General features: G+C 45.9%; 1 protein-coding gene across 1 annotated transcript; it reads left to right on the forward strand.

Moving 5' to 3' along the window:
- The first annotated feature begins 2,366 nt into the window (after positions 1 to 2,366).
- CEBPB (CCAAT enhancer binding protein beta) lies at positions 2,367 to 4,803 on the forward strand. Its single transcript, XM_033153534.1, has one exon. The coding sequence runs from the start codon at positions 2,849 to 2,851 to the stop codon at positions 3,971 to 3,973; it is 1,125 nt and encodes a 374-aa protein (XP_033009425.1). The 5' UTR covers positions 2,367 to 2,848; the 3' UTR covers positions 3,974 to 4,803.
- Positions 4,804 to 12,040: the final 7,237 nt, after the last annotated feature.

Here is a 12,040-nt window from a genome sequence, read left to right on the forward strand (position 1 = left end):
GTACCCACAGAGATGAAGATGGTTGCCAATGGTGAGGGACTTGAAAACACATGTTTGATTTGGGCCTCAGGACTTGCCTACACTTCTGCTTGTCCCGTGCCTTGAAAGCACAGGTCTGAGCGGCTTTCCATTTGCACCGCCACATTCCCCAGGAAAACACACTTTTTAGTGCGTTTTAGCAACTCTTAGCAAACAAAGAGTGCCCAGAAATCTTTGAGGGAAATAATGTGCTTTAAAGGTACAGCATGCACATAGCCTCCTCGTGTCCTCAGCTTTTCTCAGCATTTGGCATATAAAACATGCAATGCTTCAAAGGACTAGAAACCATGAGGACTAGAAACCTACTTTTAAGGAGGAAAAATATGGTACAACAGCCCTGCAGGCTTCTAGGTGTTCTGTCATTACTGCATTTCCAATGAAGAAAATCATTTTCAAAATAGATATGAGAAAGAGAGAGAGAGAAGGGAAGGGAACGCAGGTCTGTACAACCCGATTTCCGAATTCTTCCTCTTTTTGAATCTCTCTGAGGTTTGAGCCCTGGTGAACTGTTGACTGTTTGAATCACATAATGCAATACCTGTTCCTCTGGCTTAACGTTACAATGCTTCTCACACCGCAGAATTGCCTCACATCACTCTGAGATGCAATGCCATGTTCTCTTCAGCGCTGGGTCGTCTTTGCAAAGGACACTCCTACTTTCTTTAATTATATGTTTTGCTTTAAATTGATGTCCTTTATTCTGGGAGTGAGTCACTATCTTGTAAACAGGTAAATGTGGGAGTGAAAGAGGGTAAAATATACGCTTGGCTCCAAAGGTGGGTGTCTTTAATTAAACAGGGTACCAGGGTTCATTTTTTTCCAGCTATTCCAGCTCAGTTGTGCTTCCCCAGTCCCGGTGGGAGACTACAGCAGTCCACCAGGGCTGCATTTTGCCATATAATGTCACTGCCCTACCAAGCAAGGCTTCTTAAAGTGTGGTACCTGTCACTACCAGGTCAAACGTAGGCCTGCAGCAGTTGCAAAACAAAAGAAGAATCTCATGTTGGAAAGAGGAGCGCTTTCTGTCTGGGCACGTCTGAAATTGCTAGACCCAAATAGTGACAATTTAGTATCTGGCCCACAGCCTTTGCAAGAATAAGTTGCCCAGCTAGGTTAATCTCAGAAGTCTTGTGCAGCTCTCTGGGGCAATTCAAATATTAGGAGTCCATTGTTTTCCAAGGCTTGGAAAGTATTCAGTGCCAAGGCAGAACTCAGGAATGCGTGAAGCAAGGAAGTAGTTCTGATTGCAGGCAGGGTGACTTTCCACCTCCCATCATTACAGAACCATGTCTAGGATTAAGGAGGTCTACTGGGCAAGTGGTGTGATGCCCAGACATGCTCAAGCCTTAAAGGCTGACACACAATGACCATTTCCAGTCACTTCCAGAGGCCCATTAAAACCCTCCTTTTAGCCCGCTTTGAATCCAATCTAGGGCATGGCTCCCTTACCTGATTTCTCTTCCCATTCCTCAAACAGGTGGCCATCTCTGAAGCATGTGAAAGAGAAGAAGAAAGGGGGAAAAAGGCTCAGAGTTCTAAAATGGAACGTGCAGGATCTCACCCCCAAACTTGAGTAAGATCACTTTGCCTCACTGGCCTCAGTTTTGCACTTGTGGACACTTCTTCCTCATTTGCTTCCACTTGAAACACAAATGGCTGTTCTTACGCTCAGAATCCCTGAGGTACACAAATCGAGGCTCAGGTATTAAAAGAAAGAAAAAGACCTGCTGTATTCAGTGGGTCTAGTCCCTAGTCCTGTGTGTTGCAGCCTAAAACAGATTTTAAACCCCGCCGCTGCACTGAAAGCAAAGAGGCTCTGCTGTTGCCCTCTGATTCCTAACCTTTCCTTCCTCAGAAACTCCACTCTGTTCAGAGGAACTTCCTCGTCACCCCGCTTGAGCCCCCAACCCTCAACACGTTTATTCCAGAGTAAGTAAGCCCAGCTCAGCCCCGACGGACCAGGACGCAAAGGGAAACAATCTTGAGTGTGCATCTTGAACATGAAACACACTGGACAAATGGTTCCTCTTTTCGAGTGTGCGTCTCCAAGGACCAGGCTGCAAAAGAGCCGGTGGATTTGGCTGCAAGGTCGCGTCGCCTGTTCTTGCCTTGGAAAGATCCAAGCAGCGACGGAAAGACACACACAGAGGCAGATCGATCGATTTTGAAATGAAAACTTTGTCCAGGCTAGGGAGAATAAAGCCCCTCCTCCCCGGGCCAAACCCAATCCCTCCCTCCTCCCCTCCCCTCGATCCGCGCCTTGTTGTTGTTATTATGAATGGCCCAGGCTCCGGGAGGTCCACACGCACTCGGAACGCGCTCCTTTGAGGCTGCAGCCAGCGGGCGAGGCGCTTTCGTGCGCTGCGCGAGCTTGTGGCAGCCAGCCAGCTAGGCGTGACGTCCCGTTGCCAAGGGACGCACCGCCCCTATAAATAACTGCGCGCAAAAGGAACTTTCCCAAGTCCGGAGACTTTTAAGCGACGGCGCGGCACCCGGAGCCAGATGGTCCGCAGCGAGCTTCACCCGCAGCCACAGAGCCCGGCAGCCAGCGGCCGCAGCACCAGCACCACCAACGGGGTCCAGGCAAACCTGGAGCTTCGGGGTCTCTGAAGCACTAGCGGGCACGGACGGTCAGCGGGTGCGCTGGGGAAAGGAGCCCTCTCCAAGGAACGCAAGGGTTTTGGGAGACCGCTCCTGCTCGCCGCCTGGAGCCAGCGACTCGACCGCCCCAGAAGCTCCGGGGGGCCGGGACTCCCCCTTTCTCCCTCGCCCCCTTCCCCGTCTGCTCCCCGCCTCTCCTTTTGCTTTCATGCAACGCCTGGTGGCCTGGGACCAGGCATGCCTCCCGCTCCAGCCGCCGGCCTTTAAATCCATGGAAGTGGCTAATTTCTATTACGAGGCGGACTGTCTGGCTGCTCTGAGCAAGCTGCACCCCCGGGCTCCAGGGGGCCGCTCCATGACCGAGCTCACCGTCGGAGACCACGAGAGAGCCATCGACTTCAGCCCTTACCTGGACTCTTTAGCATCGCAGCAGCAACAGGCGCAGCAGCAGCAGCAACAGCAGCAGCAGCAGCAGCCGCCTCCTTCCGCGGCAGCAGGGGGCAACTTTGAGCCGGTTTGCAGCAGCAGCGGAGGCAGCAGCAGCAGCGGCGGCGGGAACAGCAGCCAAGATTTTCTCTCCGACCTCTTCTCGGAGCAGGACTATAAAGGCGGCGGGAAAAAGCACCCCGATTACGCGTACATCAGCCTAGCCAGGCACGGCCACCACCACCACCCGGGCGTCGGGCAAGCAGGTCACAAGGCCGGCACGCTGCTGGGCTGCTACCCGCCCATGGTGGAAACCAAAGTGGAGCCGGTCTTCGAGCACTTGGACTCTTGCAAAGGGCCCCGCAAGGACGAGGGCGGCGGCGGCGGAGCGGGCGGCGGCGGCGCAGGGCCCGGCCTGGGGGGAATGTCCTCTCCTTACGGCAGCACCGTGCGCTCCTACTTGGGCTACCAGTCGGTGCCGAGCGGCAGCAGCGGCAACCTCTCCACGTCGTCGTCTTCCAGCCCGCCGGGCACCCCGAACCCGTCCGATTCCTCGAAGTCCGCCTCGGCCGGAGGAGGAAGTGGCGGCGGCGGCGGCGTTTACCCGGCAGGCCCCGGTAGTGGCGGCGGCGGAGGTGGCGGCGGCAAGCACAAGTCGAAGAAGTGCGTGGACAAGCACAGCGAGGAGTACAAGCTGCGGCGCGAGAGGAACAACATCGCCGTGCGCAAGAGCCGCGACAAAGCCAAGCTGCGCAACATGGAGACGCAGCACAAAGTCTTGGAACTGACGGCCGAGAACGAGAGGCTGCAAAAGAAAGTGGACCAGCTCTCCCGGGAGCTCAGCACGCTCAGGAACTTGTTCAAACAGCTTCCCGAGCCGCTCTTGGCCACCTCCGGACACTGCTAACCCCCAGCCGACCCCCGACGAGAGCTGAGGGGGAAGGGGTTTGAGCTGGGGAGGGGGGCGCAGGCGGCGCATGGAGTTTAGGGGAAGTATCGGCGAGGTTGGGGGCGGTGGGATCTGGGGTCGGTTTGTACACGCGCGTCTTACGAGGCGAGGCAGAATCGGGGGGGAGAAGTCGAGGGAGAGAGCGAGCCCAGAGGGTTTACATATATGAATGCGTATCATTTTTATTATTATTATTATTATTTCACCTTTAATTCGCGCTCTCAAGGTGGGAGAAACCTTCCGCTCTAAGCTACGTGCTGTCCAACTCCTTCGGCTGGCGCGGGGAGTCTCCTGGCGGTTTCCATTTACCTCTGCAAACCTCATGGAGGAATCGTGATTTGTTTTTTTTAACCCCCTCCAACTTTTCTTGTTACTGTTTTTTTTTCTAAGAAAAAAGAAAGGTGACGGCAAACCCGACACAAGCCACTTAATTTCCGATCTGATGTCTTTGCAGCGGTTGTCCCCCCCTTTTTTTCTTTTTGGGTTGAATGCTTGTGTTATTTAAGAAGAGAGAGAGAATAAAGTAGAGAGAAAGAGAGGCCAGAGTGATGCAATCTTTAAAACATGGCTGGAAAAGCTGGCTACACATGATGCAACCTCGTGTAACTGTCAGTCATGGATTGAGTAATCTGTTAAAGATGTTCCTACAGTTGTTTTTTATTATAAAGATTGGTCTATTTCTATAAGGAAAAAAAAAGACATATGTATATTTTGGGATCTATGCATTCTTGCTACACGTGAAGCATTAATGAACAATTTTAATAAAACTTTATTGTCAGGATGGAAAATGAGAGCTTGTTTTCTTCAAGGTGCTAACCCTCCACTATATGGGGGGGGAGGGGGGCAATCTAGAACCATTAAAATAACTGAGTGGTGTCCCATCGGCTGAAATAGAATATAGATTTCTTCCAGTTCTTCGTTCAGCAGAAATTCCCAAGAGAACCAGCTTGGAAGCAAAGCAGTCACTTCTTCCAGTTCACTGCCTTGTTGCTGAAACTGTCCATCTGCTTGTGAATTACTACAAATTGGGGAGACCTGAAACTGCAGGTAACGTATAAGGGGATGACAAAAACATAATGGGTCTTGTTTCCTTTATTTCTCATTTCATTTCTTTTTTTTTCTTGGTGTGATAAACCAATATTTCTGATCTGTTTAAGTAACTGCAGAGGATGGCCGGGGGGGGGGGGGGGGGGGAAGCAATAGGGAAAAGATAGATTTGTGTGTCATAGGGATACATTTGAGCTGGTTATGCTGAGAATACATTCATCAGGAAAGTTTGCAACACATTCTTTAGGCATAACTATTTCACAAACTTTCAGAATTTCTGAAAGAGTGGTGGGCAGCCTACTTCTCCGCAGTCCGTTTTTGTGGGGGCCCAGGGGCAGGAGCTCGTTTTTTGTGAATGCCCAGATTTTAGTTTTAAGGGCGGGGGAAGTTTCAAAGCCTCATGACACAGATTAGGTTGAGAACGATACAGTGTCAAAACACAGATGCCAAGTAAGGCGTTCAAATTCTTTTTCGGATCTCATTTTTTTTGTTTTTTTTAAAAAAAGATGTCGTACTTTTAAGTGTCAAACTAACTTGTTCATGACAATCTTGAGCAACATTCTCGCATAGGCAGTTAACAATGACAAAATGAAGGGATTACAGAGTAAGTGTGATCTATGTCCCCCAAGCCTAGCAGCTACCATATTAAAGCGAATTAGATGCAAAGTGTGTTAATTGCAGGTAGAAATAAGGCAATTAACCCCCGCCTCTGGCGTGCGGATTTCCAGTGTTCTTTATTTATAGAGCATGCCTAGCCTAGCATCTTTCATCCAACTTTATTTAGTTACTTACTTTAGCCAGGCAACCTGTGGCAAAAGCAGTGATGTCCGTGCTAGCGATTGTGGAATCTATGATTTCTCAAGACCAGGAAGCTGTATGTTCCTAGACTTGCATAGTTTGGTCGTGTGTCTATACTGCTAGTAAAATGTTAACAGTATGTGAAGTTGGTGTGTGTGTGTGTGTTGTGTGTGTGTGTAGAGCTGGGTAAAGGACTGGTCTTGCTCAGCAATTTACTATGAATTTAGGCCCTGTTAAAGTACTTCTAGGTTCCAAATTCTGCTATCCAACAAAAAAAAAGCTTTAAATCTTCCCTGCTGCCCTTTGCAGTGATGAAAATGCAGAATTCCCTTTGCTTGAAGGCTGTTGACCTAAACATTGCTCTTGTCGATATCCCCTTCAAGGAAAAGAAGCAGCAGCTCCTAATTCTCTGCTTGCTGATTAAACTTAGGTTTTCACTAACAAGGAATGCGGCTTCGCGGAAAAGTTGAGCTCGGTTTTTACCTACACTGGTCCACAGCCCAGCTACGTTCAGGCTTTCAATCCAGTTTGGTCTGCCAAGCTGTATTATGACCTCCCCAACTGTATGCCAAGAGGCTTGCAAAGGTGTACCACGAGGAACAAGGGTATAATGTCTTGGTGTTGCTTTTCAGATTGTACGTAGGTAAGGGAATGTGAAAATCAGCATGAGCCATTTCCGTTCATTGGCCTTCGTCAAGGGCAAAAACTGGCTGAAAGGAGGCAGTATCCGGAGGTGGGGAACCTGTGGCCCTCCAGATCTTGCTGGACTCCATCTCCGATCCATCAGATCCAAACATGATCAATGGTCAGGGATGATGGGAGTTGTAGTCCAACAGCAGCTGAAAGGCCACAGGTTCTCCAACCGGAACTGATCAACCTCTCTGCAAAGTAGAGCCTTGTATCTAACTTACTGTTTTCACGCAAATTATTGCCCTCCTCAGATTGCTGCTCTGCGCGTGCTTCCTTGGAAAAAACATGCCATTGAATTTGCTGGTCTGCTGAGTAAATAGGCGGTGGCAGACCTTGCGGTCTCAAATTTCAGTGGTGCCCTGTGTGACACCAAAATTTGGCGCTCCCTGCCTCTCGTGCTCCATTCTAAATAATAGTTGTGGTGTCCCCATTGTGGCTCAACCGGTCAAGCTCCCCTAAATCCGCCTTTGTAACTATGCACAGGATCAGTCTCTTAGAGTGCAACCCTGTATATTTCTCCTTGGAAGTAGGTTTCATAGAGCTCTGTGGGACTTAATCCTAAATAAGTGGGAATCAGATTTCAGCCTTAGTCTGGGAAAAGCAACAGCCCGGAGTAAGTGTGTATTCATTTTTTTTTTAATTTAATGAAAGGTTTTATTGGGGGGGGGGGGGAAATCCAGCATTAAAATATACAGACATCTATTGTGGATATACATTTATACATTTTTTCATATATTAAATAAAAATATTCCTACATATAACTACATTCAACTTTATTTGTGTTTCCTTTTCCCTCCACCACCCATCACCTCACCCTGTGCCAGGCTTCTAACCATCCCAGCTGTAACATCTTGAATTCCCAATATTCCATCTTGCATGCTATTCATTTTATTTGGTTCTTACCTTTCTTTTACTCATTTTCTGAAACGTTGTTTGGTATTCATGTTTTTTGTTTGTTTCGTATTCCTTCTCCCCCCCCCCCTTTTTTTAACCTATATTAGTCACGGAACTTGTTTCATTCTGATAGAAGATCCGGTTTTTCAGTATGATTTTGTATATATTCTTTAATGACCTTCCATTCCTTCTCCATCCTGTCCTTTGAAGCCCCTCCAATGTTTCCCATTAGCTTAGTCCAATTATGGTATTCTATGAATTTGGCAAGCCATTCTGTTTTGGTTGGCATCGCGACACTTTTCCAGTTTTTTGCAACAAGCAACCTTGCAGCCACTGTTGCATATAAACAGAGCACCTATTCAGGTGCAATGCATTGTAAAAGGGTAGGTTCTTGGGGCAAGCGCTAACTTCTTAGTTGCAAAATGCAGGCCACAGTCCCGAGAAATGAACAAGCTCTGTTTGTCCAGGAGGCCTTTAAGACCTGTATTTCTTGTACACCAGTCCCCTATGCCACATAGCAGAAGCAGTTTGTGATCTCATGGAAAAAAATCTGTTGTGGGGTGCGAGTGGGAATAAAGGTTCCTAAAGTAGTTTTTTTGAGTTGCGGTTTTAAGGTTGCAGTTGTGCTTCATCAAACTCAATAAGGCCTAGATTTTTAAAAGGTTTTCCTATACTCGTTTGGTTTTTTTTTTGTTGAGGAAGGGTTATTTGAATAGCAAGCTGTCCTTCTATATCACAAGCCGTTTTTGAAACCTGAAAATTGTTTGCTGTGCACTATGTCAGGCTGCTGCTCAAGATACAAAAGGCCAAAGCAACTCTTGCTCCATGACGCTGACAGCACTGTTCTTTGACAGATTTTCCTGCTGATTCCCATATGTGTTTCTGCGAGGCAACTTTTAATGGCTCCTAACAGGGAGAATAATTATCCTTTGCCTTTTCTGATATCCCTCTTCTGCCTAGCACTTGTGTGATAAGTTATTTCAGAACTAAAGACAAATTTCCAGAATTTTTTAAAAAGCTCACAGTTCCAGGTGTGATCTGAGCAGGGTTAAGCACTTTAAAATTAATTTACTTAAGTGGGAGAGATTTAAGTATGTGCTTAGCTCTCCCTCTGGAGCTAATAGGACACAAAAGTGGTTAAATTTCTGAAATGGCTTTTTTTTTTTTTTTTTTTTAAAAGTATGCAAGTGAGTTTCACCACGGACAGAGTTGACCAGACTGCTAGGTTCCCAGGTTTTAAAATAGTGGTTTTATATATATTTCAGTACAGTACTTTCTAGTTAATTTAAAATTCGGTGTAAATTAGTCCCTCAACCTTATCTGGTTTTTTTAAAAAAAATTAAATATAAAATGGTTTGATTCAAACAATTAAAAATTCCATCTCACCACTAGGCATCATATATTAGCTTGAACTCGGTAGTAGCATTTGTTGTGTTCTTGGAGGTTTATGGATCTAAAGAAATGTAACGCCTTATTTCTCTCCATTCAACAATGGCTTCTGGTTGCCTTCCCTATGTCCCAAAGTAGCAATATGAATACACATACATTCTTTTTTAAATAATAATAATAATAATAAACAAACAAACTTAGATTACAATTTCATGATATTAACAATTGTTAGTCTATTACCTCAGCAAAATCAATTTAAAAATCTTGGGTCCCCGCCCCCCATTCTGATTATTTGTAGCCCACTTTTCTTTCCAAAAAGAAGTCTAAGGCAGCTGACTACATCATACAAAAATTACTAAAGTGGTACTTTAAAGATTGACAGAGTTTCTGTAGCATAAGCAGACTCCTTCACAAAAGTTTAAGCTACAATAGACTTAAGGAATTGTGCGACTCCTTACGAATGCAGTTGTGCACTGATAAAATAAACCGTGTGTGATTTTACCAATATGCTACGTTGAAATATATTTACTAGCAAATGGGTTTAAGAAGATTATGTAACTAGTCTCATAAATCTAAAACAGAATGTAAGCAATAATTTCTTTATTCATTTCTGTGCATTTATAAACAAACTTTCACTCGGCATGCAACTCAATGTGGCACAAATGGATTCTCAGGTGACCTTCTTTTTGGTCTGATCGAAACCAGACCAGATTAGCTTCCTATTATGTGCTTTCAGATCAGCTAACTTAACCTGTCTCAGGGATGTGAATTTGCAGGTTCCCCTATTGCAAAGAGATTCATAAAAAAGACTGCATGTGTACACACATGAGTGTGCGAATGGGAGATATAGTATACATGCTAGCTAGGTCATTCTTTGTGTTTTTCAAGCAGTGCTAGATTAGTCATAATTATTTAAAAAGAAAAACATATTTTGAATTAGATTAATGTAAGTTAAAGCAGAAGGGCCCCCCAATACCCCAGAGCAGGTTCCCCCCCCCAGGGTGTGGCAGTTTTCAGGAGCAGATGAGGGGAAGCAACAGTCCTGTTTGCATGAGCACCAAACCATTGTGCAAGCAGGGCCACCGCGGTTTCATATCACCCTCAATATTTAAATAAACCAAGTGCATTTATCTTGCATCATTTTCTCAAGTGCATACTTCTTGCATCGTTGTGAATTTGGGGGGGTTAATCTGTTTTCAAAATCAATCTCTGTTTTTTTACTTTTGAAAAGAAAAACTCAAGAGAATGTTAGAAATCTACCTATACAGTATATAGGATTTATTTTTTTTAAGACAGCAATCCTAGGTGGATTATTCATTTTTTAAAACAAAATCGAAAATTCTTTCTAGTAGCACCTTAGAGACCAACTGAGTTTGTTCCTGGTATGAGCTTTCGTGTGCATGCACACTTCTTCAGATACACTGAAACAGAAGTCACCAGATCCTTAAATATAGTGGGGGAGTGGGGAGGGGTATTACTCAGAAGGGTGGTGGGAATGGGTGATAGGCTGATAAGTGTGGAAAACCTGTTGACGACTCTAAACGGCTGCAATTAGTCTTGCAGGGAAAGGCAAGGGGTGAGATGGCTAAAGATGGCTTTGTTATGTATAATGAGATAAGAATCCAATGTCTTTGTTCAAACCAGGTTTCTCCATGGTTTTAAGTTTGGTGATTAGTTGCAATTCAGCCACTTCTCTTTCCAATCTATTTCTGAAATTTCTTTGTATTAAGACAGCTTAATACAAAGAATATTCATTTTTTGCGGAAATATGTGGATTATCGTTAGGCACAAGCAAAGCAAACTGTTGGACCCTCCCCCCCCTTTACATTGTCATCCAAGTTGTGTCACAGTCCCATCTCCATGTGCAGAGATTTCCATGTGTATGGTGAGGTGACTGCTTGGGATTGGGGGGCAGACTGAAATCCCACCACACAGCCCTGAAGCTTACTGGATGAACTACTTGGAGGAAAGTTGGGATATACTTCTTTATAAAAAGCTCACATACATACATTATGCCTTGGCATAGTGAAGAGGGCATTCTATGTCTCACAAAGACATGCAACATATAGGGCCAGAACTGGGCTTCACACAAGTGTTGCTGGTGCTCAGACCGCAGGGAAGGTTTGACCAGAGCTAGTCTTGTTCGGAGAGCTGTCAGTGTAGGGACATCACCTACCTGTGCACATCAGCTCACATTGGGAGGCACTAGTCCACGTCTTGGGAATTGAGAGGGAGGTAGAAGGGTCCATTTAAGTCACATTGCATAAATTCCTCCCGGATCTACCCCCATTCCTTCCAACTCTCGAATGCAGCCTGCTGAATCAGATCTCCCACTAGCCTGGCAAGGACTGTAGCACAGAAAGTCACCCCTTGCAGGAACCGTCTCTCTCTTCATTGGCTCTGCGTAGGCACAGGTCTAAGGCACAGCTGTGGTTTTTCCATCCATGTGAAAAAGTGCCTGGTTTGTGTCCACACCCATATTTGGAATGGAAGAAGTAAAAGACTTGTAATCAAATGCAGGGTTGGCTTGTATAATCCCAATGATAAACAATGGACACAAAAATTACCCTCGTTTTGGATTGTGGTTGAGTGCTGCCATTGCATCCACAACAAGGGAGCAAGTCTTTGATGGTTTTAATGGGACTTCCTCAGTTTCCCAAATAAATGGGGTTGAGAAAGCCCTTATTACGACACGAGTTTTCAACATTCTCCTTCATCTGACTTAAAATGGGCTGACTATCCGAAGGCTTCTTATTTTAGCACTCAGTCTTTCCATCCTCCTCCTGCATATTAGAATTCGTTGAAGAGGGGGAAAAAAGAAGACCCTAGAGCTGAATAAATAAATCTGTCAGCCACTGGGACCCGGCCAACTTTGGGGGACTTTGAGAAATCCTGAAGCTAGCGCACAAAAGGAAGCAACAATTTGCAGAGGGTGGGTCCTGGGGGAGATGGCCTTGCACTCATTTTATATTATATATATCTCTCTTTCTCCTCTGAGGCACTGAAGCAATCAGGCTGCCTGTCCTCTCTCCTTGCCCATTTTCTGCTCAGGGCCAAGAAGGCCAGACAGAATAAGATATGCGGGAATGGGCCAAGAATTCAAATGATGACAATGGAGAACAAAGGGGATAAGCAGGCTTGGGAGAGAGAGGTCAGAAGATTAGAACCCCCAGGTGTGGCCTGGATAAGATAAGGCATGTCTCCTTC

The sequence above is a fragment of the Lacerta agilis genome, chromosome 6, assembly GCF_009819535.1.
Source record: "Lacerta agilis isolate rLacAgi1 chromosome 6, rLacAgi1.pri, whole genome shotgun sequence".
NCBI classification, from domain to species: domain Eukaryota; kingdom Metazoa; phylum Chordata; class Lepidosauria; order Squamata; family Lacertidae; genus Lacerta; species Lacerta agilis.